Source organism: Natrix helvetica (assembly GCF_964273705.1).
Source record: "Natrix helvetica genome assembly, chromosome: 2".
In the NCBI taxonomy this organism is placed as follows: Eukaryota; Metazoa; Chordata; class Lepidosauria; order Squamata; family Natricidae; genus Natrix; species Natrix helvetica.
In genome coordinates, this window is record NC_138552.1 from 10228822 (window position 1) to 10251145 (window position 22324).

Below are 22324 nucleotides of genomic sequence, written 5' to 3' on the forward strand. Positions count from 1 at the left end.
AGATGGAGGGCTGGTAATTCAAGGGTTCCTCTCTATTGTAGTTTCTCAACCTTAGGTATGTGGATTTCACCTCCCAGAATCCCCCCAGCCAGTATGGTGTTGGGGGGAGGGGAAATAATAATTTTAAGATGTTCTTTTTCCACATTGTCCTCCTCCTCCTCCTCCTCCTCCTCCTCCTCCTCCTCCTCCAGAGATCAGCCATTCCCAGATTAAATTGCAAGCCACCAAAACGCCTTACACCCAAAACCTTAATCACCAGAAGCCAGCCTCAACTTGCAAACTTGCAAAAAAGCAGGAGCCTGCTCTGGCACACCCTTCAACAGTGGACAGTATATAATTTAGCTCCCTGTGCATAAATCACATAGGCAGACGTTGCCTTCAGCAAACTGGTACTGCCAGCCTGCCAGCATCTTTTGTCTACTCTAGGCTCAGATACAGCTCTCAACAAGGGAGGACAAGATAGAAGCTTGCAAGAAATGCGATCTATGACCAACTTAATTCCAACAGCTGGTAAAACTCGGTCTTACAGCCCTGCAACCTGAGGCCAGCCAGATGTTGCGGAACTACAGTTCCCAGCATTCCCATGAATGGGGCTATTTTTGTTAAGGATACCGGGAAGTATAATTGTTCAATGAAACAAAATTGAAAGAAGACAGACCACGCTACAACAACGACAAAAAAAAGCAAAACCTCACCCATTTTCCTGACCGGTATATGACTAAAGTGCAACACATTTAAAAATGCTACGAAATCATCAAAATCTGGAACATCCAAGGTAACTTATTCTCTTGAGGCTAGATTATCATACACATTCTTATAAACTGGAAGATTTTCAGCTACGAGCCTGTGGGGGAAAGTGTCTTCCAGCAGAAAGGCAAAATAATTGTGGTCTATTTGCAACCTTTCATGAAAATGCAACAGAGGATTTCAAATCACCAGCAAAATGCAGACTGATTTATGTCTGAAAAACAGGGGAAATTCTGCACAACAAAATCCATTCCACATCTGCTCCTTGATGAGATCCATCAGTGTGCTCACACACTTCATTAGCTTGACTTTCTCTTCATTCCCAACACTGGTGAACATACAACAGCTGTCCAACCCCTGATGTCCACAGATGGTACAGCCACTTCCAAATTTTCTAACCACCGCCCCGAGGGAAAACTCCTGCTAAGATTTTCATTCCTGGAAAAGCATTTAGGTCTAGTCTACCAGGCAACAGAGGTTACATGAGGATGCTGCTTACAACACAGATTCACAACTAGGTGGCAAAGAGCCATGAAGAGGAATGTTTCTCAACCTTGTCTACTTTAAGATGCATGGACTACAGCTCCCAGAACTCCCCAGCTAGCGGGGAGATTGAGCTCCACCCATCCTAAAACCAACACAGTGAAGAAACACTGCCATAGAGTAGCGTTTCCCCATCTTGCCAACTTTAAGATAGTTGGACTTCAACTCCCAGAACTCCCCAGCCAGCTGGGAGGTTGAAGTCCACCCATCCTAAAGCCAACACAGTGAAGAAACAATGACGTAGAGTAGCGTTTCCCCAACTCACCAACTTTAAGATACAGTAGTTGACTTCAACTCCCAGAATTCCACAGCCAGGATGGCTGGCTGGGGAATTCTGGGAGTTGAAGTCCACCTATCTTAAAGTTGCCAAGGTTAGGGAACATTGCTCCAGAGGTCCAACCTCCTTTTTTTACAAGAACAACATACAAGAGAAGGGGCGCAGAAGAGATCTTGAGTCTTACCTGCGAGCCCCTCAGGGGCCAGAAAATTAGTTCCCCTCGTTTCGGTGGAAGAAGGCACAGACTCTGGACAACTCGCTGCAAAGACAAAAGCGAATGGAGAAATAAGTATGACATGACACTACCCCCCCCCCATACTTTCAAGCCCAATGCAAGGAGGTCTCTAGCTAAATGAAGCACATTCCATAGAGTTTACTAGGAAGCGATTACTAATTTGTCTGCACAGAGCTATGCTTCATGCAACATCCACCCTCCTCGGTCGTCACCACCACGTCTGCTCTATCATTAGTCAAAGAGAGGAAGATTATAGACTGGATGCTAGTCATCCTCCCTCCCAATGCAAAACCCCTTCTTCGGTTCAACTGGTTTTGTTTTCTCGGTCAAACCTGGCGACCGAATTCCCGTTTGCTGAACCGAAGCTGAAAAACCCAGAAGGAATCTTCTTTAAAAAAAAAAAAAGCATTTATTGAATTTTCCAACATTTAAAAGACAAAACACAAACATACACTTATCACAGCTTTTCCATATAGGTATGTAAAGGTACCAATACCTTTTGTAACAATCCTATTTACAAAAATGCTATCTCAATTTCACTATACTGTTATATCCTTATTTAAATTATCATAACATCAAATCAATATCATATATTCCTTATATCTTTTATGCTCTATATATTATACTTGAACATTTTATATCCTAAATTTTACTTTCACTCTCAAGCCAGGAATACCATTGATTCCAAATTTGATAGTACTCAGTTTCTTCCCTCTCCTTCATTTCCATAGACAAGTCTATCCATTTCTGCACATTCATAAATTTTCCCAGGAGGAATTTTCGTGGCTACCCAATGGCCTTGTCAATTGAAAAACTCAGCTAACCCATAATGGAGAGCATGTTGCCAAAGATGTTTCACTCCTAAAAAAAATAATCATTATCTTTTCTCATTACAGGTAGTCTTCGACGTACAACCGTTCGTTTAGTGTCCGTTCGAAGTTACAATGGCACTGAATAAAGGGGACTTATGACCGTTATTTCACATGACTGTTGCAACTGCCCCGTGGTCATGTGATCAGAATTCAACCACTTGGCAACTGACTTGTACATGTGGCAGTTGCTGGGGTCAAGTGATCCCTTTTTACGACCTTTTGACAAGCAAAGTCAGTGGGGAAGCCAGATTTACTTAACAACCGTGTTCCTAATTTAACAACTGCTGTGATTCACTTAACAACTGTGGCGAGAGGCCGTAAAATAGGGCAAAACTCACTTAACAACAGAAATTTGGGGCTCAATTGTGGTTATAAGTTGAAGACTGCCTGGGTTTCGCTGAGAATTGCCCCCTCTCCTTTTATGTTAAAGTATGATCAACTTATTCTCTCTATTCCTATTTCAAATATGCTTCCCCATCAAATCATTTGAAAGCGTAATCTTTTAAAACTGAGGCCAGGAAAAATATATAAATTAAAAGTTGATTTATCTATCACTGTGCCCAGCCAAAAACCACTGGCATTTGGTCAATATGGCTACGTAAATTTGAATGACCCGTCGGAAAAGAGATACGTACTTTAGAACGACCTATTTTTAAACAACCGAAAATTATTTTTCCGATAATTGCATTCCTTCTTTCAGTTATGGAAAGAACCCACTTTTTTTTTAATGCCCGTGACATTCCATAATCTCCTTTTTATCAGAGTTAAGTATAACCCTGAACAGGAATATACAGTTGAACAGGATGCACTTAATCAAACTGAAAACAATGGAACATACAGGAAATTGAGTTACTTGTGCAATACTGTAGACTTTCTCAATGTGTGGCATTTCAGTGGTCTAAGGAAACAGCTATTTTATAATTAAAACTTTAACAAAAGGGGGAAAGTAGCCATCAAGACAAATGCTTGGGTTGGAGACTTCCCTTAACCAAGGATGTAGGCCTCATTGAGGCAGTTTGGGTAATACCATCTCACAACAAGGGGTAAATTAATGAGAATGAAAGTCAAAAATCTTCCGCTAAGAATTCCTTAAGCAGCAATGTGTGCCAAGAAGAGAGCAACTACAAAGGGGTGTGTGTGTGTGTGTGTGTGTGTGTGTGAGAGAGAGAGAGAGAGAGAGAGAGAGAGAGAGAGAGAGGGAGGGAGGGAGGAATTTAGGCTCCTCCTCTTCGGACGTTGTGTGATGTCACATGTACAAAAGGGGTGGGGCTTATATGATGATGCTCCATCCTGCATCTTGGCCATTCTCCTCTCCCGAGACACCTGAGGCTGCATTTAACTTTGCACTCTTCAGCTATTTCATCACTTGTAACCCCCAGCCAGCACAATGTCACACACACACACAAGGTATTTGTAAACACATTTAAAATACTGGGGAAGGTCAGCCGCAGTCTCCCTCTCTCCTCTAGGCATGCCAAGACCTTTTCTTTAACGAAGTGAAAGAAATTTGGAGACCCAAATGGCACAGAGCATTCAAACTCGCAGAACCAATATAGAACTGCTTACTTAACTATTCACAAATAGTCCTCGACTTACAACAGTTTGTGACTGTTCCAAGTTAGAACTTCACCCCCAAAAAACAACTTATGACCGTTTTTCACACTACCATTGCTGCATCAAAATTCAGATGCTTGGCAACTGACTCATATTTATGACGGTTACAAGTGTCCCAGGATCATGTGGTCATCTTTTGTCACTTGGGTTGCCTAGCACCCAATTTTGACCATGTAACCTGGGATGGCTGGAATAGTTGTTAAGTGCAAATGACCTGTCATGCGTCAACTTTTTTCAATGCCGTTGTAACTTTAAATGGTTATTAAAAGATTGGTTGTAAGCCAAGAACTACCTATCACTTCCGCCCAAAATGAGGATTTGCTTTGGGTTTATGATTCCTGATTTGCATAGAAAGAGCAAATCAGTAATCAAAGTATAAAAGTCTCACTTACAAAGACTGGTTTTACATATGCAACTTTACATGAAATCAATTAAGAGTACTATTCTGAATACCTTGAAGAACATCAACTGATAACTTTCATGGTTAAATCGGCTAGGACAGATCCTAATGATACAAAGAGGACTTTCACCTAAGTAGATCTATTAGATCTGGGCTGCAAGATCTGTAGATCACTGGAGAGCAAGCAAACAATAAAGAATGTTGTTTCTCTGCTTTGCCCTGGTTTTTGACCAGAATTTAGCAGCCAGATACAGCAGCCTTACACATGAGTAACACAGTGCTAGATCAGCTTTTAACAATCAGCTTTTGCATCAAAGCGTAACCAATGAAAACACCCCAAACCATCAAGGTGAAAACAGTGAAAGTGAAAACATGAAATAACAGCATGACAAGATTTCACCCATCCTGAGAAAAATGGAAATGCACAATAATGTGGTAATACATGCACCAATTTTGTCTCTCTGCCCCTTTCAAGAAGACCACACTGCTTATCTCTTTGGTCATCTGTGCATCGTTATAATAATTTACCATCCTGCTTTGCTACTTATCTTGTCTTTTTTTTAAAAAAAAAATCCTATATGAATTGCACGTATTTGAATATTGTATTCAATTAACCTGAGATTTTACAACCTCTTTAAAAGGTTTTAGAACCCCCTGATCTGGGGAAAATACCCCATTTTTATTTATCTCACAAGAGTTGGTTATTGGCTTTATATGGTGTCCTCCAGTTGCCATTTCAAGAACAGGATTTTGTAGTGACTGCAAAACAACAACTAACATCAATGAGGTGAAAGCCTATTTTGGTAAAGAAAAATCACCAAAACAATGTCAGACAACATTTTGACTTAATTCAATGGGTTCGTTATTGGCTTACAGCAAGCAGAATTAAATCTAATTGTGCATTTCTAATTTTAATACTTTCTTTGCTTCCAGCAAAAAGTGACCTCCAACCAAGAGAGATACAGGTGTTTCTCAATTTACAATAATTCATTTAGTGACCGTTTAAAGTTAAAATGGCACTGAAAAAAGTTACTTATGACTATTTTTCATACTTAAGAAGGTTGCAGCATACTCTCTCGGTCACGTGATCTAAGTTGTAAAATGGAGCAACTCTCACAACTAATGTCTCGCTTAGCAAAATAAATTTTGAGCTCAATTCTATTCATTAAGTCACTCCTATACACTGCACTCTGTTAATATACAGACAGATGAGGCTATATTTCACCAAAAAAATCCTGATTTAATCACTGGGCAGTCCCTTATTGGTATCTGAAAACCATCCTGTTTAGACGTCACAGTTGCTAATATTAACCTCCTTAAATTAAGTGTTATGGCTTTCTTAAGAGTTCACAAGAAGTCATCCTGAATAAGGTATTTAGGGTGACTAACACTTCACTCAACACTTCATCTTAAAACTTTTCTGACAGTAAGGGTATCTTGCGCCAGGATGCTAAGAACAAACTGAAAAGAATTAAGACTCTGCAACATGGTACCTAATAAACCCTTCGGTCAAATAAATACTTCTTTAGAAGGGAGATATAGGGAAGAAGGGAAAAAGGGCAAGATAATTCTTCCAGAAAATGAGAGAGAGAGAGAGAGAGAGATAGATAGATATGCATTTACTTTAAAACACTGTTTCTCAACTTCAGCAACTTTAAGATGCATGGACTTCAACTCCCAGAATTCCCTAGCCAGCCATGAAATCCACCCAACTTAAAATCCCTGAAATTGAGTGAGTGTTGGAAGTTTGGAACTGCTAAACTCAAGAGTGTAGCTGCAGATATTTGGGGTTCAAATATCCTGACTCAAAAATATAGAACACGTCAACAACTTTTCAGATTTACTATATGTCCATTCCTGAAGCTTTGGAAACCGGGGTCTTCAAAAGGTAATCTTAAAAAAAAAACCAAAAAAAAAAAAAAACCCCAAAAGGGCAGCTTTGATTGCAGCCACATCTTGACATTTCTGAAAAAACCCATCTAGAAATCTTAACTTTTTTCTCCCTATCTTAATGCAAAATTCACCTTTTGTATTCGCACGCCAAATGCAACTTTTGCATCAATGGCTAATTAAATCCACACCATTTAGATAGAACTGGTGTCTGGCACAGTTAAAAATGTGTGAGCTAACTGCTACAAGGCCTTCATCGATAGAGCCTGGGACGGGCTTTTCCTCCATATGGTTAACAGTGCTCTATAAAAAGAGAAAAACAGCTCCGGAAATGAACTTTGAATCTTCAAAACAGGCTTACTACTACACCAGCCTGAATCCTCTTCCTATGCAGGAGAAAAGAAAACTCTGAATTCAAACCATTTCTTTAGCAGCACACTTTGGGTTTCAAGCACCCAGGGGGAGAAAAAAAAGAGACCCCCTCGCAAAATTTGCAAGAGAATAAAAGACATACAATTTCCTTACTTGCTCTCCTCACAATGGCCTTGATTAAACAGGAAGTTTGATGAGAGTCAGAGGTTATAATAACCACCTGCAGTGACAGACTTATGAATTATTTTTGTCTCCTATTCGGGGCTTCACTGCCAAATGGGTTTCTAGGAAGAGAAGGAGTTGTCCGGACGCTCCATTGCTTTTTTTACACTTCCGACTGGCTCTATTAATCACTTCCCATTAGCCGATATGCAGAACTTTTGCTTTCACAAAACCAGCATTGTCAAGGTTTGTGGTTTCTTTGACTGTTTACACACCATTCATTGCTGAATAAATATTGCTCTCCAAGAAGCAGGGCCTGCTTGTAGGCAGGAGGGAGGTTTAAACACCTGCTCGGAGGTTTTATCCTAGCATCTTTACCAAAAACAAATATGATAGCCATTATTTTTTCCGCATTGTGGCTGGCTGCAGGCCATATTTTTTTTTCTTCGAATGTCCGTGCAAAGGCAGCTGTTGCTAAAAAGGAAAATTTTAAAAAAAGAGGGGGGTTTCCTTAAAACCTCCAAAGTTTAACCACTTTTACATGTAAGCCTTGGACAGCAAAGGTGACTATCAAAAAAGTAATGGGGAGCATAACCCCAGACGTGCCACTAGAAGCAGGGGTGAAATCCAGCAGGTTCTGGAGAACCGGTAGCGGAAATTTTGAGTAGTTCGGAGAACCGGCAAATGGAAATGGAGATTTTGCAGTATTCTTCCCTTGCCACGCGCACCAAGCCGCGCCCATAGAACCAGTAGTAAAAAAAAATTTGAATTTCACCACTGACTAGAAGGCAAAATCATGAAACTTCATTTCACTTGGCCATATCATGGGAGGGAATTGACTGGGAAGAGAAATGATGCTTGGAAGAATTAGCGGTACCAGATGGTGGGACACTATCAAAGGCGGCACCAGCCAGAGCATAGAAAAACTCAAAAGAAATAGCGCAAGATCAGACGATGTGGAGGGACCTTGGGCCATTGTATCACCAAGACTCAGACACAACTAAATGGAGAACATCCTTTTCCACCTCCTCCTCCTCATCATCTGTAAAACCAATATAACAGCTAAAATGTGCGTCTAGGAAAGCAGGTTCAAATCCATTCCGTCATGCTAGATTGAGGTTGAGGTTAAAACCTAGGCAAGCACCCCTAAAATTATAAAGCTATCAAAGATGTGAGAAGGTTATGTATGCCCCCTTTTTTGGTATATTTTCATACATTTGTATTTCGTATTCCAAGCACAAATGTTTGGGATTAGTTCTTTAGCGGTCAACAGAAATCACCACAGCAGAACTGGATTGAGAAGAAATAAGCGCAGGATGAGATGAACATCTCTTGGGGTTCCCAAGGAATTCTCCTTCCCCTACAGAGCTCATCAATGTAATCCAAAACTTGGATTAACCATTACCAAATAAATTAGTTGCAGGAAGTACCATCTGATCTTAGATGGCCATCAGCTCAATGTAGGTGGAATCTTAAGGAATCTCAGGTTTTTACCCAGAAGGTTCATCAAGACCACCTACCAATAGTAGCTCAACAAAAGGAAAACTTGACCTCTCTCCTGCTTTGCATTCATTTGGTTTCAGATCTGGGGTGAATCACAGTCAACTGTGATTAATGCAATAAATCCTATTTTTAGCAAACCACGACAATCAGGCCAAGATACCCCTTTTCTGAGTGCACCAAAATTGAAATTAGTATCCTTTGCCTCTCTCTCTCTCTCTCTCACACACACACACAGAAATCTCCTCCCCAAATTCTCTTCATCATAGCAGCCTTGTTGCAAGCCAGAAATTATTTGTGATCTACTATATAAATCACACAAGGAACTACCAGAAGATCCAGATCTTCCAATCCCTGAGGCAGAGTTGCTTGATCAACTGCAATGCTGCTCCTGCCCAACAGAAAGTTCACAACGCCACAACAATGTACAGCAGACACACTTCAAACTTGTTTCAAGATCAGCAATCTTAATGAACTACAACTCTCGTTATCCACCGCAAACCTTGCCAATGGCAAAGGATGCTGGGAACTGTAGTCTAGCAGCAACCGCCTTTGCTATATTTAGGCCTGTCCAGCTTTATAATCTTTCACCTTCGGTCACCTTTTCACCTCTCTCCATAATCCTATGTAGGCAGATGCTAACCCACCTTTAAGAGAAGACCAAAAACTGCTTGCAAGTATTCTCATTTCACAAGTGGGGGTGAAGAGGAAACCATGGATAAATGGTATATCCTAAGCCAGATCTCTTAAAATTGAGGGTTCATCTACAACACGGAAATGTCACAACAGGCCATGAGATCAGGATCATGAAGAAGTCCCCAGTGAGGTTGTATACAATAGAAAAGTTTGTGGAACTCTATTCTGCAAAAGCTCAGTTGACACCTTGTGCCAAGACAGATAAAAAGATTTTCTGCAAGTGATCAACAGAACAAATGCTACCCACTCACCTAATAAAAAAATAAAGGGATGGAAATAAACTTGTTCCCAAAATTGATGCATTCAAGATGGGTCCTACAGCTACCAAAACTATCACCAAATACAGGTAGTCCTCGACTTACAAGAAGTCTTTTAGTGACCATGATTTATGGCCCTTATGACTGTTACAGCATCCTCACAGTTGCATGATCAAAATTCAGACGCTTGGCAACTGACTCATATTTATGACAGTTGCAGCATCCCGGGGTCACATTATCCCCTTTTGCCACCTTCTGACAAAGTCAACGGGGAAGCCAGATTCACTTAACAACCATGTTACTAACTTAGTAACTAAATTCACTTAACAACCATGTTACTAACTGCAGTGATTCACTTAACAAACGTGGCCAGAAAAAATAGGGCCAAACTCACTTTTAACAAATTTCCCACTTAGCAATTATGATCATAAATCGAGGACTACCTGTATTCAATAAACACATCATTTTTCCTAAGCCCAACAGTCAATAAAATTAGCTCATTCCTGGATCCTTTTTCTGGTCATTCAACAATGTGAGCAATCATTGGGAACTTGATAACCCCTAACTTGTTTCTTAGAAGGACAGATCAGCACTTCCTTCTCAAACTGTTTCATCGAACTGTAATCTTCCAGCCTTCCTACTGGATAAACTTGGCAGAAGCAGCCCCAGTTCTCATATCCTTCCTGAACACGGTCCCTTATGCCAAAGAACTCACAATGTACCATAGTATCAAAGATGGGTCACTCTGTCAAGAGCACCCAATGTTTTTCAAGGACCACGTTTAAATTGGGCAGGCTTAATCAGATCCCGAGAACAAAGCCACCGTTGTCCTTTTTTTTGGGATGAGTAAGGATGAGAAAGGTAGGTGACAAGCATGAGTTTGTAAGAGGATCTTTCGAAGCTATGCCCAACTTACCGCCTTCCCTAACATTAGGGTGCAATCTGTGCGGACAACCCCTCTGTAATCTCTATGTTTGCTCCATTAATTGTCAGAAGAGATACGAAGTGGCTTTGTGGAATTTTATTTCTCCTCCCTTTGACTGCATCCACATTTCTGAGTCCCCCCCCTCCCCACTCTCTCTCTCTCCCTCTTTTCCACAATGCCAGCCTATTTATCTAGCAGAGGGTGAGCCCGCTGCCAGCCAAGTTTATGCAGACAACCGCAAGAGCGCTTGGTGCCAGCCTCAAACGGGCTTCTACCTTGGCAGCTTGCCACTCAATTACAAGCAACAAGCATGCCGAGCAAACTGTGCTAAAAACATCCGTGCCTCTGCATTTTTTTAAAAAAAAAAATACTTTATTTGGGCCCAATGAAATGCCAAACAGACGGTTTCAGGGAATGCTGCTTACCTGAAAGTTCACTTCTTCTAGGATTAGTCATTTAAAAAAAAAATTAAAATGTTCCAGATATTATAAAAATAAAGTTGGCAGAAAGCTATGAACTTTCTTTTTGCATCTTAACAGATTATGAATTTTCTTTTCATTTTCCAAAGGAAGAGTCTGAAGCTGCAATCCTAGTCACTTAAACCTGGCAGAGGAACTATCTGAATTTACTTCTACAGCCAGAAATTCTCATAGATGATTTAAATAATTCTCCTGCATAGTGCAGAAGACTGAACTAGATTATCTTTTGAGGTCCCTTCCAACTGTAAAAAGCCATATAAAACTGCAGATGCCCTATGGCAAGAGGACCTGATTAACTAAAAAAAAGGAATAGCACCAAAGACACATCTAGAAAATCCAATTTAACACGCTTCTTCTAGAATTTATAGACTTTGACTGCAATCCTAGATCTATAGACCCAGGCATGAGCTCTTTAGAAGGTGGATTTGTGACAGTAAACAGGAATCTACAAGAGCCGTGTGAAAAGAATTCAAGACAGCGCTTTTATATTCAGCAGTCAAGCTCACTTATCATAATGGGAAATCCTTCCGATTAACTTGGCAAACCCACAGCAAATGAAGTGCTAAAAAGAGCAAAATAATAGCAGCAATGCAGTCATAAAAACTCAAGAGTTTGGAATAAGGGAGGACAACGACAGGAAAGAGAGAGAAGAAAAAGAGAGAAAGAGAAAAAGAAAGAAAAAGAGAGAGAAGAAAAAGAGAGAATAAAGAGAAAGAGAAAAGAGAGAAAGCAAAAGAAAGAAAAAGAGAGATAAAGAAAGAAAATTAAGAAACCACCCAACGCTATTTTTACTTAGTTTAAAAATGCAGTCTTACTTACCCGTTGGTTTGAGAAAATCCATTGGGTATCTGGAGTAAGGAGGAGGGGGAGACTCTGGAATTAGAAAAGTACAGAGAAAATAAAATCAGAGCCATGAGAAGGAGGGGGGAGAGAGATAGGAACTTATGATAAGAGAGGCATTCTTGTAACAAAACTGTTTGTCTTAGCCTGGCGCTTGGAGGCAGGGCAACTTGGCGGTAACTGCCTTGATATTTAACTGCCAGATAAACAAAGGGGCCTCACTGGCGCCAGGCTCTTGCGCTATCTCTGCTCCTGTAGCTGTCTCGGCAGGGGCTTTCTGGGCTGCACCTAGAGCTCCAGTCCTGGAAATCGCCCATTGATCCAGCAGCTCCCGATAATCCCAACCGGCTTACTTGCAAATGCAATTTAACAAAAAAAAATGGGGAGGGGAGGGGGGGCAGGACAGGAGGGGGGGGGAGGAAAATAGTGGGGGAGGCACGCAATACAGATGCATTGTTCTCCCTGCCTGACCCCCCACCCCTCCAATTGAAAAATCCGCCTGCACTGTTGGCCATAACACAGCGCCCAAAAAAGTTTGCAAAGGAGGGGGGCAAGGAGGGAGGGAAGAGGAGGTGGCTTTAGTATTTTTTTTTTGAATGAAGGGGAGGCAAGGCTCCCCCACTAATGGGGTTTAAACCTACCAAAGCAAGCTTCCCCCTTTCCAGATCATGAACTTAATCCCCCCGTTTTGTATTTAAAAAGGGAGGGGAAAAGACCCTTTGCAATTTCAATCATGCTGCGGGGAGATTTCTCTTTCTCCTCTCTATCCCACTTCTCCCCCCACTTTTTTTTAATTTAAAAAAAAAAAGCAATGGTGGAAACTAAAGGCAACTTGGCAAGAGGAGAAAAACAAACAAGATTGAAGGCCTGGAAATTATGTGTTCGCTTTTATATAGTTTTGAGGCAAAAGAGAGGCCCAAAGTAGGCGGGAGGGCACTGAGGATGCAAGGAGCCAGCCAAGTGGTTGGGAGGCTTTTTTGCTAAAATGGCTAGATTTGTGTATTAAAACTAGAAAATCGTGGAAGGGTTCTCCTTTTTTTTTTTTGCAAAAGCCTTCAGGTTTTTTGTTTTTAATTACACACACCCTGGCTTTTTTCTTGCACAAAACCCTGCAACTTTGCCTGCCTGGCCCCTGGTTGCATCACCATTTTAAAAATAATTTACTGTCCAATTCGGAAACATTTCTTTCCCCAAAAAAAACCTAACACATAAAGTTGCATAAAGTCTTCATCCCTTCCTCCTCCTAACCAGGATCTTTAAATGCACACATCTAGAGATTGTCTCAACCATCCCATCAGGGTTGTCCCAAAGGTGCTTTTCCAAAAGTCAATTGAGTCTTTTTTTTTTTAATTCACCGACAAAAGTGTCCAAGCGCAAGCCAATTTTCAGAAGGGACCCTAAAATCAGGACTGTCCAATTGTGCCTCCTATTCTCCTTTGCGAAATTCCACTTGGGATATTTTTTTTAAAATTAAATTAAAAGCCTCTTTGGGGGCATATATTTAAATTTTTCTATGTCTTCTCCAGAGAGGTTGGTGGGACACACACACACAGAGAGAATCTGGCTGGGACAAAACTCACATCCCAAACTTTGATCTTTCCTAACCTATAAACTGCCTTTCCCCGCACTCCTAAAGTGATGCAGGTGCAAGAGATTTAAGGATACGATCCTGGCATCCCAGGCTGGCTCACCTGAACTCCCTAATGTTAGAACCCCATCTCACCAAGGGGGAAACCCAGAGGAAGTTTCCAATCAAGGCAGCTCCCACCCACCCCCATCTCAAGTCTCAAAGAGGGTGGTGGTCTTTGTTTTGCAAACTGCGGGCATTTTGGGGAGGGGGTGGGAGGGGAGTCAGCGTAGGCAAGAGACCCCATGCAAGCCGGTGGTTTTTTGGGGGGGGGAGGGAGGTGCTGCTCCGCACGTACCTAGTTCGCAGAGTCTGCTCAGGTGGTAGGGGTTGCAGCAGGCTAAGTCCAGGTGAGTTTTCCCGTAAGATTCACAGCCACAAAGCCGCTTGACTTCCGAGCCAGGCCGGAGATCGGGCCATCGGAAGATTTTGCAGAGGAGCAGCGGGAGAGAGTACCAATGCTGGCCCAGTTTGGAGTCCACCTTGGTGGGCAGCAGGAGGCAGGAGGTCCGGGTGCCCCCGCGGGATTCGACGGCTTGGAGCAGGGTCTCCAGGTGCTTCTCCTTCAGCCGCTTCAGCACCGAGTGGGCCAGCGCTTTCAGTTCAGCCTCCGATCCGCCGTGCGCCTTGGCCGCTTTCCCCGGCTTGCCCAAGCAGCAAATCCGGCTCCCGCCTCCTCCTCCGCCGGCCCCATGAGGCCGCCCGTCCGCAGCGCCTTCTGCGACCTCGCCGGCGCCTTCCTCCCCGCCGGGCGCCCGGCTCCGCCAGAGTCTTCGGACGAGCACCGATCGTTTGGTCCTGAACATGCGGGACGAGAAGAAGGCTCCCCGGCTAAGAAACGGGCATGTCGTCCGCAATTCATGAAGGAGTCGGGAGCCGAGTCCAGGCAGCCAGGAGAAGGAGCCTGAAATGATCGGGACGAAGAGGGAGCTGGCGGGCGGCGGAGGGGGCGACGAAGACGGCGCTGCTGCTGCTGCTGGAGCGAGACCCAAAGCGAAGTGCAGCATGCGCCGGTCTCTTAGCGGAGGCTCGGCTGGAAGGCGCCCCTTCCCCTTCTCAAAGACGCCTCCGAGGGCGGCAGTTTATGGGAAGGGGGCGCCTGGAGCAGCAGACCCCGAAACGCGGCGGCGGCGGAGAAGCCCAGGATCCGCCCGCCCGGGAAAAACCGGCATGCCAAGCCGGGACTCCTCTGCTCGGTGTCGGTGGGTGGGTGGGTCGCCAAACCGAAGCGGGGGGCTCAGATCGCGCCCGGCGGAGGTTCTCTTCCGAACCCTTCCCGCCGCCGCCCCCCGCCCGTCCTCAATCCTCGCTCGTTAGATCCTCGGCGGCGATCCAGGGAGATCGAGATCCCCTCCAAAAAAAAAACCAAAGGGGGGGGGGGGGGAAACCAAGCCCAAAAAATGAAAGAAAAAGAAGTCCGAGAGATCGCTCAGGATCAGATCTTGGGGATCGAGGCAAAATCTACCTGTTTCACACGCACAAAAAAAGAAACCCACCAAAAGAGGCACCAGAGCGAAGAAGCCCCCTTTGGTGGCGCGGTCAAACCCGACGCCCGGTATCCAAGGGCCCCCAGCAGGCTGCCCAGCGGTCTCCCAGAGCTTCTCCGGGCCGGAGCCCCGTCGCCTTTTCCGTTAGCCGGGGTCTCCGAGGAGGAGGGAGGACGGGGTAGGCGCGCGTGCCTCCTCTGCCGGGGCGCCCCCTTCTCTTCTTCTTCCTCCTCTTCTTCTTCAGCCCTGGGAGTCGCCGGCTCCCTCGGGACGTGTCCGCCCTTCGCGCGGCCCGCTTTGATCTGCCTCCCGGCCCGCCGGACGGAGCCGCGCTTGTTTTGTTTCCTCGCCCGTAGACGGAGAGAGAGAGAGAGGAGAGGGGAGGCTGGAAGCGCCGCGATCTCCTCCTCCTCCTCTTGCAGCTCTCTTCTCTCCGCCCCTCCGCGCGTCTCCCCGCCGGCGCCTTCTCGCGGGCAGCCCCAGCAGCCGGAGGAGGAGGAGGGCAAGGCGGAGCGGCGTCCAAAGGGACCCCTGGCCGGGGACGGACGAACCAAAGAGGGGGGCCTGCGGCAGACTTTGCAGTCTTGGGGCAGCGGACGCTGCAGTGCTCGGTGCTCAGCAACTCCTTCTCTCCCTCTCTCTTCCCCCCCACCAGCGTCGGCTTAGCTCGCCCGCCGCCTCCGCCTCCTTCCAGTTTGTGCAGACGGGGAGGAGGAGAGGGAGGCGCGCTCCCGCCCGGCGGAATGGAAGAGGAAGGATTGCGGGCGTCGGGAAAGGGGGAGGGAGGGAGGGAAGGAATCCACCTCTCTCACTCTCTCTCCTTTCGCCTCCCCCTTTTTTTCTTCTCCTCCTCCGGCCCCCTCCCCACTTTCTGGCTCGGCTTCCCTCCTTGCCTTCCTTCCTTGCTCCGCTCCTTGCCTGCCTGCTTTCCTTTTTTTCCTCCCCTCTCCCACGAAGGTGCTTTGCACGACCTCCCCCCCGCTCGCCTCGGCTCCTTTTCTTCCCCCTCCCTCCTTTTTTTAACCCCCCCTCTCCGGATTGAGTGGGTGATGCTTGCAATTTAAGCAGCCCCTTGTCTTTCTTTGCAAGGGGCTGCTGGAGGAAGAAATCATTCAGGGCGGGGGGGGGGGAGGTTGTTGATTAGGCGAGCCGCTTCGCGAACGGCAAGAGGGCAAAGGGGGAGTGCAACGCAAAAGGGAGTGCAACGGGCCCGGCCGATCGTCCTCTGCGCTCTGGTTTTGCAGCAGCCGGCCGGCCGGCCCCAGCCAATCTCGGCCGCGCTCCCTCCCTCCCCTGGCTGGCTCGCTCGTAAGGCTGTGCAGCGGCGCTTCCCCGACGCGACCGCCCCGCCTCCTCCTCCCTCCCTCCTCTTCGCTGTGGTCACGTGGGCGTCTAGACACCCTGTCGCTTTTTTATTTAAAAAAAAAAAGAGGCTGTCTTGCGCGAAGACGGCGTCGAGTTTCTGAAAGCTATTCCCCCCCCTCCTCTTCCCTCCCCTCCGTGCAATTCCTGAGAAGGGGGAGGGGGAGGAAAGCCGTCGGGCTCGGAAAGAGGGAAGGAAGAAAAATCCTTAGGAGGAGAAGAGACGCATATGAAAAGCAGAAATTCCCCGGCGGGAGTCGCTGGGTCGTTTCTAGACGCTCACCTCACTTTGCTTTTTCTTCACTGTTTTCGATTTTCTTCACTATTTTCTTCCCACTTTTTCTTCCCTATGAAGAACGTCACGATGGGTTGGGGAAAAAAGTTTTGCAAAGTCTTGCTGACCTTTGAATAAGTCTAATAAATGCAGAAGATTCCCCCTCCCTCCCCTCTCTCTTTTACGGCCAGTTGCTAAGACACTTGAGCTTGTCGATCAGAAAGGTCGGCGGTTCGAATCCCTAGTACGGGGTTGGACTAAATGACCTCCAAGATCCCTTCCAACTCTGTTACCGTTTACTGTTTTTTTTTATTCGTTCGTTTGTTTCAAAAAATAGTTTTCGTTCTCCTGCTTGATGCGGAAAAGAGGGGGGGACTTATTGAAACTTATTTTATTTTCAGAGGCAAATCAGCAACGGGGTCTTGTGGCCCCCTTGAAAGATGAATCCAAATATTATGGCACGGTTTTTTTTTAAAAAAAATTGTAGGCAGAACTTTCGAATCCCTGTGTGAATCTCTTAATCCGCACCGGATCAGGTTGCTGGGGATTTCTGCGCCGGGTGTGTTTGGCGCTTTGCTGGATTGGGGGAGTGGAGGGGGGGAGATCGCTTTACCAAGCCTTTCCGAAGGATCCCCTTGAGATTCACGGGGCGCATCCTGACAGGCTTGACTTGGAACGCGGAGTTGGTGTAGTAGAAATGACCATGCAATAGAGAGAGATCGTGTGAATTTGTTCCGGGTTCTATTAACCTGTCCATTCCCCCCCACACACACACCATAAATTGCCCTGAAATGGAGCATGTTTTTCCCCTCTTGCAGTAGATGCTTTCACAATCCATTTTGAAATTAATAGTCTCTTCACATTCTCGAAAGCCTTGTGGAGGCCCCAATATATTGTTTTTAAAACTTGGAAACTTTAAGATGGGTGGACTTCAATTCCCAGATTTCTCTCACGCTGGCTGAGAATTAAACAGAATCTTTAAAAAGTTGCCACATTATGTCTGGGCAATTCTGGGAGTTGAAGTCCACCCATCTTTAAAATTGCAGATTCTGTCTGGGGAATTCTGGGAGCTGAAGTCCACCCATCTTTAAAGTTGCCGATTCTGTCTGGGGAATTCTGGGAGTTAAAGTCCACCCATCCTAAAATTGGCAAGTTTGAAAAGCAATAAAGATAAATACTTTGGCCACCTGATGAGAAGGAAGGGCTCACTGGAGAAGAGCCTAATGATGGGAAAGCTTTTTTCTCCATTATTATGGTAGTTTCACAACTTTGAGAAGGCAACAGAATTACTTGCCCCTCCTCGCTTTATCTGATGCCGGCATTTAACTTAATTCAGATTCATTAGCCTTCTTACTTGATGCTTTTTCTTTTAATGCAGAAAGCTTTCTGGGGTATTACAGACTGGCATGTGTAAGCTGCAGCAGTTCTGAAATTAAAAATAATCATAATTTGCTCTGCTTTGTAATGCCATTCCCCTTTATTATACAATTGAAAAATGATGATGGTTAATATGGAGCCAGACAAACCTTGGGCCTCCCCATGCTTGTCTCCAGAAATGACTACAATTCTTGGATTTGTGGGCCAAAGTGGTATTTCCAGACTCTGCTTCCCAAAGGGGCATGCTTCTGGAAATCTTAGTCCACAACTACCTTTGAAGAGTTAATGACAAGTGATAAACCTAGGTTAATTTGCAATGTAATTCAACGTTTGGCAGACAGCTGGAGCCGAGGAACTGTTAAAGTAATTGTCTAACTAACGGCACTAGGGTGTGACAATTGGAGTATAAACCAGAAAAGTAGACATGTCAGAGATATAATCCCCCCTTCAATCTCTGGCACCACAAAGAAGCAAGGAAATAATCCTTCTCCCCATCCCCGATTAAAATCACAATTCTTGTTACAAGGATCTGAGAATCTGTTCCATTAAACTAGTAGTATTTTCTCCTAAATCAACAGAATAGAACAAGGCTGTGTCCTCTTCAATGGCTAGCTCGCATCTCATAATGGGAGCTGTTTTGCCTTTAAATTGTGGCAATGCCATTCTTTGACCAATTAAAGGTTTGCAAAATCAATGCAAGGGGTTTTGTGTTTCTAAGGTTTTGTATTTCTAAGGTCCCCAACCAATTTTTGGATGAAGGGGGGGGGGGAGGGACATGGGGAAAAGATTGATTCCAATTTTTCCAACTTAATCAGACACGATGGTTAAAAATCCAGGAGGCGATGGGTTACTAGGCTTAAAGATTCAATCTCTGGGTTGCTGTGAACAAGCCCCACCAGGAAATATATTCCTGTCTAACTTCTGCAGGTATCAAATACTTTGATGATACTTCGATAAATACTTTGGCCACCTAATGAGAAGGCAGGGCTCACTGGAGAAGAGCCTCATGCTGGGAAATATTGAGGGCAAAAGAAGAAGGGGACAACAGAGAATGAGGTGGACTCCAGAGTATGGTAGAGGACAGGAAGGCCTGGAGGAACATTGTCCATGGGGTCATGATGGGTCGGACACGACTTCGCAATCACCATGAGACCATGAGTTCTAGTCCCACCTTAGGCATGAAAACCAGCTGGGTGACTTTGGGCCAGTTACTCTCTCTCAGCCAAAATCACCTCACAGGGTTGTTGCTGGGGGGAAATAAGAGGAAGGAATAATGCTTTGCTGTGCCTGTCATTCTGACTTTTTTTGACCCCCTTCCCCTAGGCCTGTGATGGCAAGCCTATGACATGCATGCCACAGGTGGCACGCAGAGCCCTCTCCTGCGGGCATCGCCCCAGCTCAGCTCCACCGTGCATGCGCGTGTGCCTCCTCTCCTGCTGGCCAGCTGATTTTTGGGTCTCTGCCACGGATGTGTGGGGGGGCAGGGGACATGCAGGAGATGCACATGCATGTGGGGGGGTCCCACAGGCGTGTGCAGGGGGTGCGGGGAACGCGGGGGAGCGCAGCGCCCTCACACAGCTCGTTTTTACTCCCAGAAGGCTGCAGAGAGGCCTACTAGGCTCAAAACGGGGCATGGGGGAGGTTGTGCATGCATGCGCTGAGGTGCGTGGGGTCACATGCGCATGGTGGGATGCATGGGGGGATTGTTGTACACCCATTGCATTACGGGTCCGGGAGGGCGCATGTGCACTGGCACCCCCAGGCGATGACCAAAAGGGGACCTTTGAAAAGATGTTTCTCCTCAGTTCTAGCTAAAATATTCTGAAGTGACTGATCACCTCGAGACCAGACAATAGTTCAGAAAAATGTCTGAATAGTTCTCAGCCTCAATATATTATTTAGGAAGATGCTTGGAAAATTGATATTATTCTTTTGTCAACTTCTTGGACAAAAATGAGACAAGCATAGGTTCCATTAATGGACCAAGGATATTGTAATATTGAAAGCAGCCAGCTCTTTCCTTTTGCTGACATGCCTCCTAAAAATTTGGACAATCATCTAAGGCTTTTTTTTTTTTTACAAAATTCAGGGCTCTTAAGTTCCACTGTCTTCCAGAGGGATGCTCATCTTTCCTATTAGATCAATGCTATTTAAAAAGACTTCCTTTGGCTGAGTCTAAGGTTTAATTTTACCCTTCTTGTTTACAGGGTAATCCCGGGACTTCCCATCCTATTTTGTTGGAAATGTGCCTCTCACTGAGAGTTGAAAAATAATAACTGGGATCAATATATTTTTTTAAAGATCAAGGCAATCTTAAAACAAGGCGGAACTTCTAAAAAGATACCATCCTGCAGTTTTCTTGACAAAGAAACCGAAATAGTTTGCCGTAGCCTTCTAATTTATTTAATCGCTTGTCTGTTTCAATAATTGGCAGTTTAACCTTTTGTACTTGTTTTTACAATGTCGTTAGCTACCCAGAGTCATTGGGCAGTGAGATGGGTAGCATATAAATGTAATCTACGTATATATATGTAGGAAGTTATCACCCAGCCCTCTCCCAGAAAAATGAAATATCCTAGGAAATATTGAAAAGGCAGAATATTATATTTCCCTGGATGTGAAAAGGAAGAAACATGTTTTAAATTGAGAATGGCTCCCTGTAGCTTCCTGCCTCCACCCACTTTATCAATGGGCCATTAAGAAGGCCAAGCCAGTCCCTTTACATAATAAAGAGTTCTCCCCTTCAGCTCCAGGTGGATGGGATTAAGGCATGATAATATTGGCCCTTCACCCAACTCCCCACATGGCATCTGAACTCAACCAAACCTGGATTCAAAACTCAGCCTAGAGCAGCGATGTGGAACCTTTTTTTGGCTCAAGTGAGACCAGTGGGGTCGTGTGCAGGCGTGCCGCACCCATAATGCAATGTGCGACCCCCCAGTGCGCATGCGCGCACTACAGGCGCGACCCCACATTTTTACATGCTTTTTTCACCCTCCCCAGGCTCCAGAGGCTTTATAGGAGCCTGGGGAGGGCGAAAACAGCCTCCCCCGCCCCTCCGGAGGCCCTCCAGAGGCTTCAGCGACCGTCCGGAGGCTTCCCTGATGCCTTTGGAGCGCTTAAAACGACCCTCCGAGCAAACCGGAAGTCACTTTCTGTCTAGTGAGAGGGAAAGTTTGTCCAAAATGTCTGTATTTTCTATATTGTAGAAGCAGCTACACACACACACACACACAGAGAGAGAGAGAGAGAGAGAGAGAGAGAGAGAGAGAGAGAGAGAGAGAGAGAGAGACTCCATTCAGAATTAGATTGAAACTATCTCCTTGACTTAACTCCACACAAAGCTTTTCCTAGGTTGATTTTTGCCCTTGCACAAAAGCCTAAGCAGTGATATCTCCCTTTTAATCCCATGGGGGAGGGTCAATTCCCCTCAGGCATTTTGAAGAGTAGCAGAAAAGATCTTCAAAACTCAAACCCTGTGACTCAAAAAAAAAATGATGCTGCCCAGTTGCCCAGTAAAGCAGGACATGTTGCACTGGTGGTCTCTGATAGGAGTCCCTGGGCTCATTGTGTGTAATTAAAAAAATATATTAAATAGCTTGTATTGCACACTAGCTAAACTCAATTTGGCCTCACTAAAATAAGAGCTAGGGCAGGTTCAAGAACTATCCCTTTGAAATGGGCAGCCTGTAACTTAAAGGAAAAGCATGGCTGTGAAGAATTTTGGGACTTCTGCTTGCTTGTAACCTGTCTGGAAGCTCATAGAAAGTGATATCAAACATCTGAAAATAATTGGCATGGTAAATTGGATATTGTAAATTTCTTTCCAGAAATTATGCCCTGGTTGCTAGACCCTCATGGTTGAAAGCTCTCTGGGAGCCACCAAAGGGATCCTTCACAATGCCTTTCCATCAGAAAAATTAAGCCTCCCTGATCTGACCAATTTTTATCTTTTGTCAAGAACATGTGCGTTCCACTCACATGTTTTGAAAAAAAAAGGAGGGATTGTAGGAAGTTATCACCCAGCCCTCTCCCAGAAAAATGAAATATCCTAGGAAATATTGAAAAGGCAGAATATTATATTTCCCTGGATGTGAAAAGGAAGAAACATGTTTTAAATTGAGAATGGCTCCCTGTAGCTTCCTGCCTCCACCCATTTTATCAATGGGCCATTAAGAAGGCCAAGCCAGTCCCTTTACATAATAAAGAGTTCTCCCCTTCAGCTCCAGGGGGATGGGATTAAGGCATGATAATATTGGCCCTTCACGCAACTCCCCACATGGCATCTGAACTCAACCAAATCTGGATTCAAAACTCAGCCTAGAGGGTTGCCCTTGCATGGGCCCATGGGAGTCTGGCAACCAATCAGAATACATTTCTTACACAGG

At 45.0% G+C, this 22324-nt stretch overlaps 1 protein-coding gene across 1 annotated transcript in view; it reads right to left on the reverse strand.

Moving 5' to 3' along the window:
• Nucleotides 1-15734, reverse strand: part of SMAD7 (SMAD family member 7) — a 54073-nt gene extending 38339 nt beyond the window's left edge. The window contains exons 1-3 of the mRNA XM_081942557.1: nt 13735-15734; nt 11789-11842; nt 1752-1826 (exon numbers count right to left, since the gene is read on the reverse strand). Coding sequence (XP_081798683.1) covers nt 1752-1826; nt 11789-11842; nt 13735-14443 — 838 coding nt within the window. The 5' untranslated portion in view covers nt 14444-15734. The remainder of the gene's footprint in view (nt 1-1751; nt 1827-11788; nt 11843-13734) is intronic.
• Nucleotides 15735-22324: the final 6590 nt, after the last annotated feature.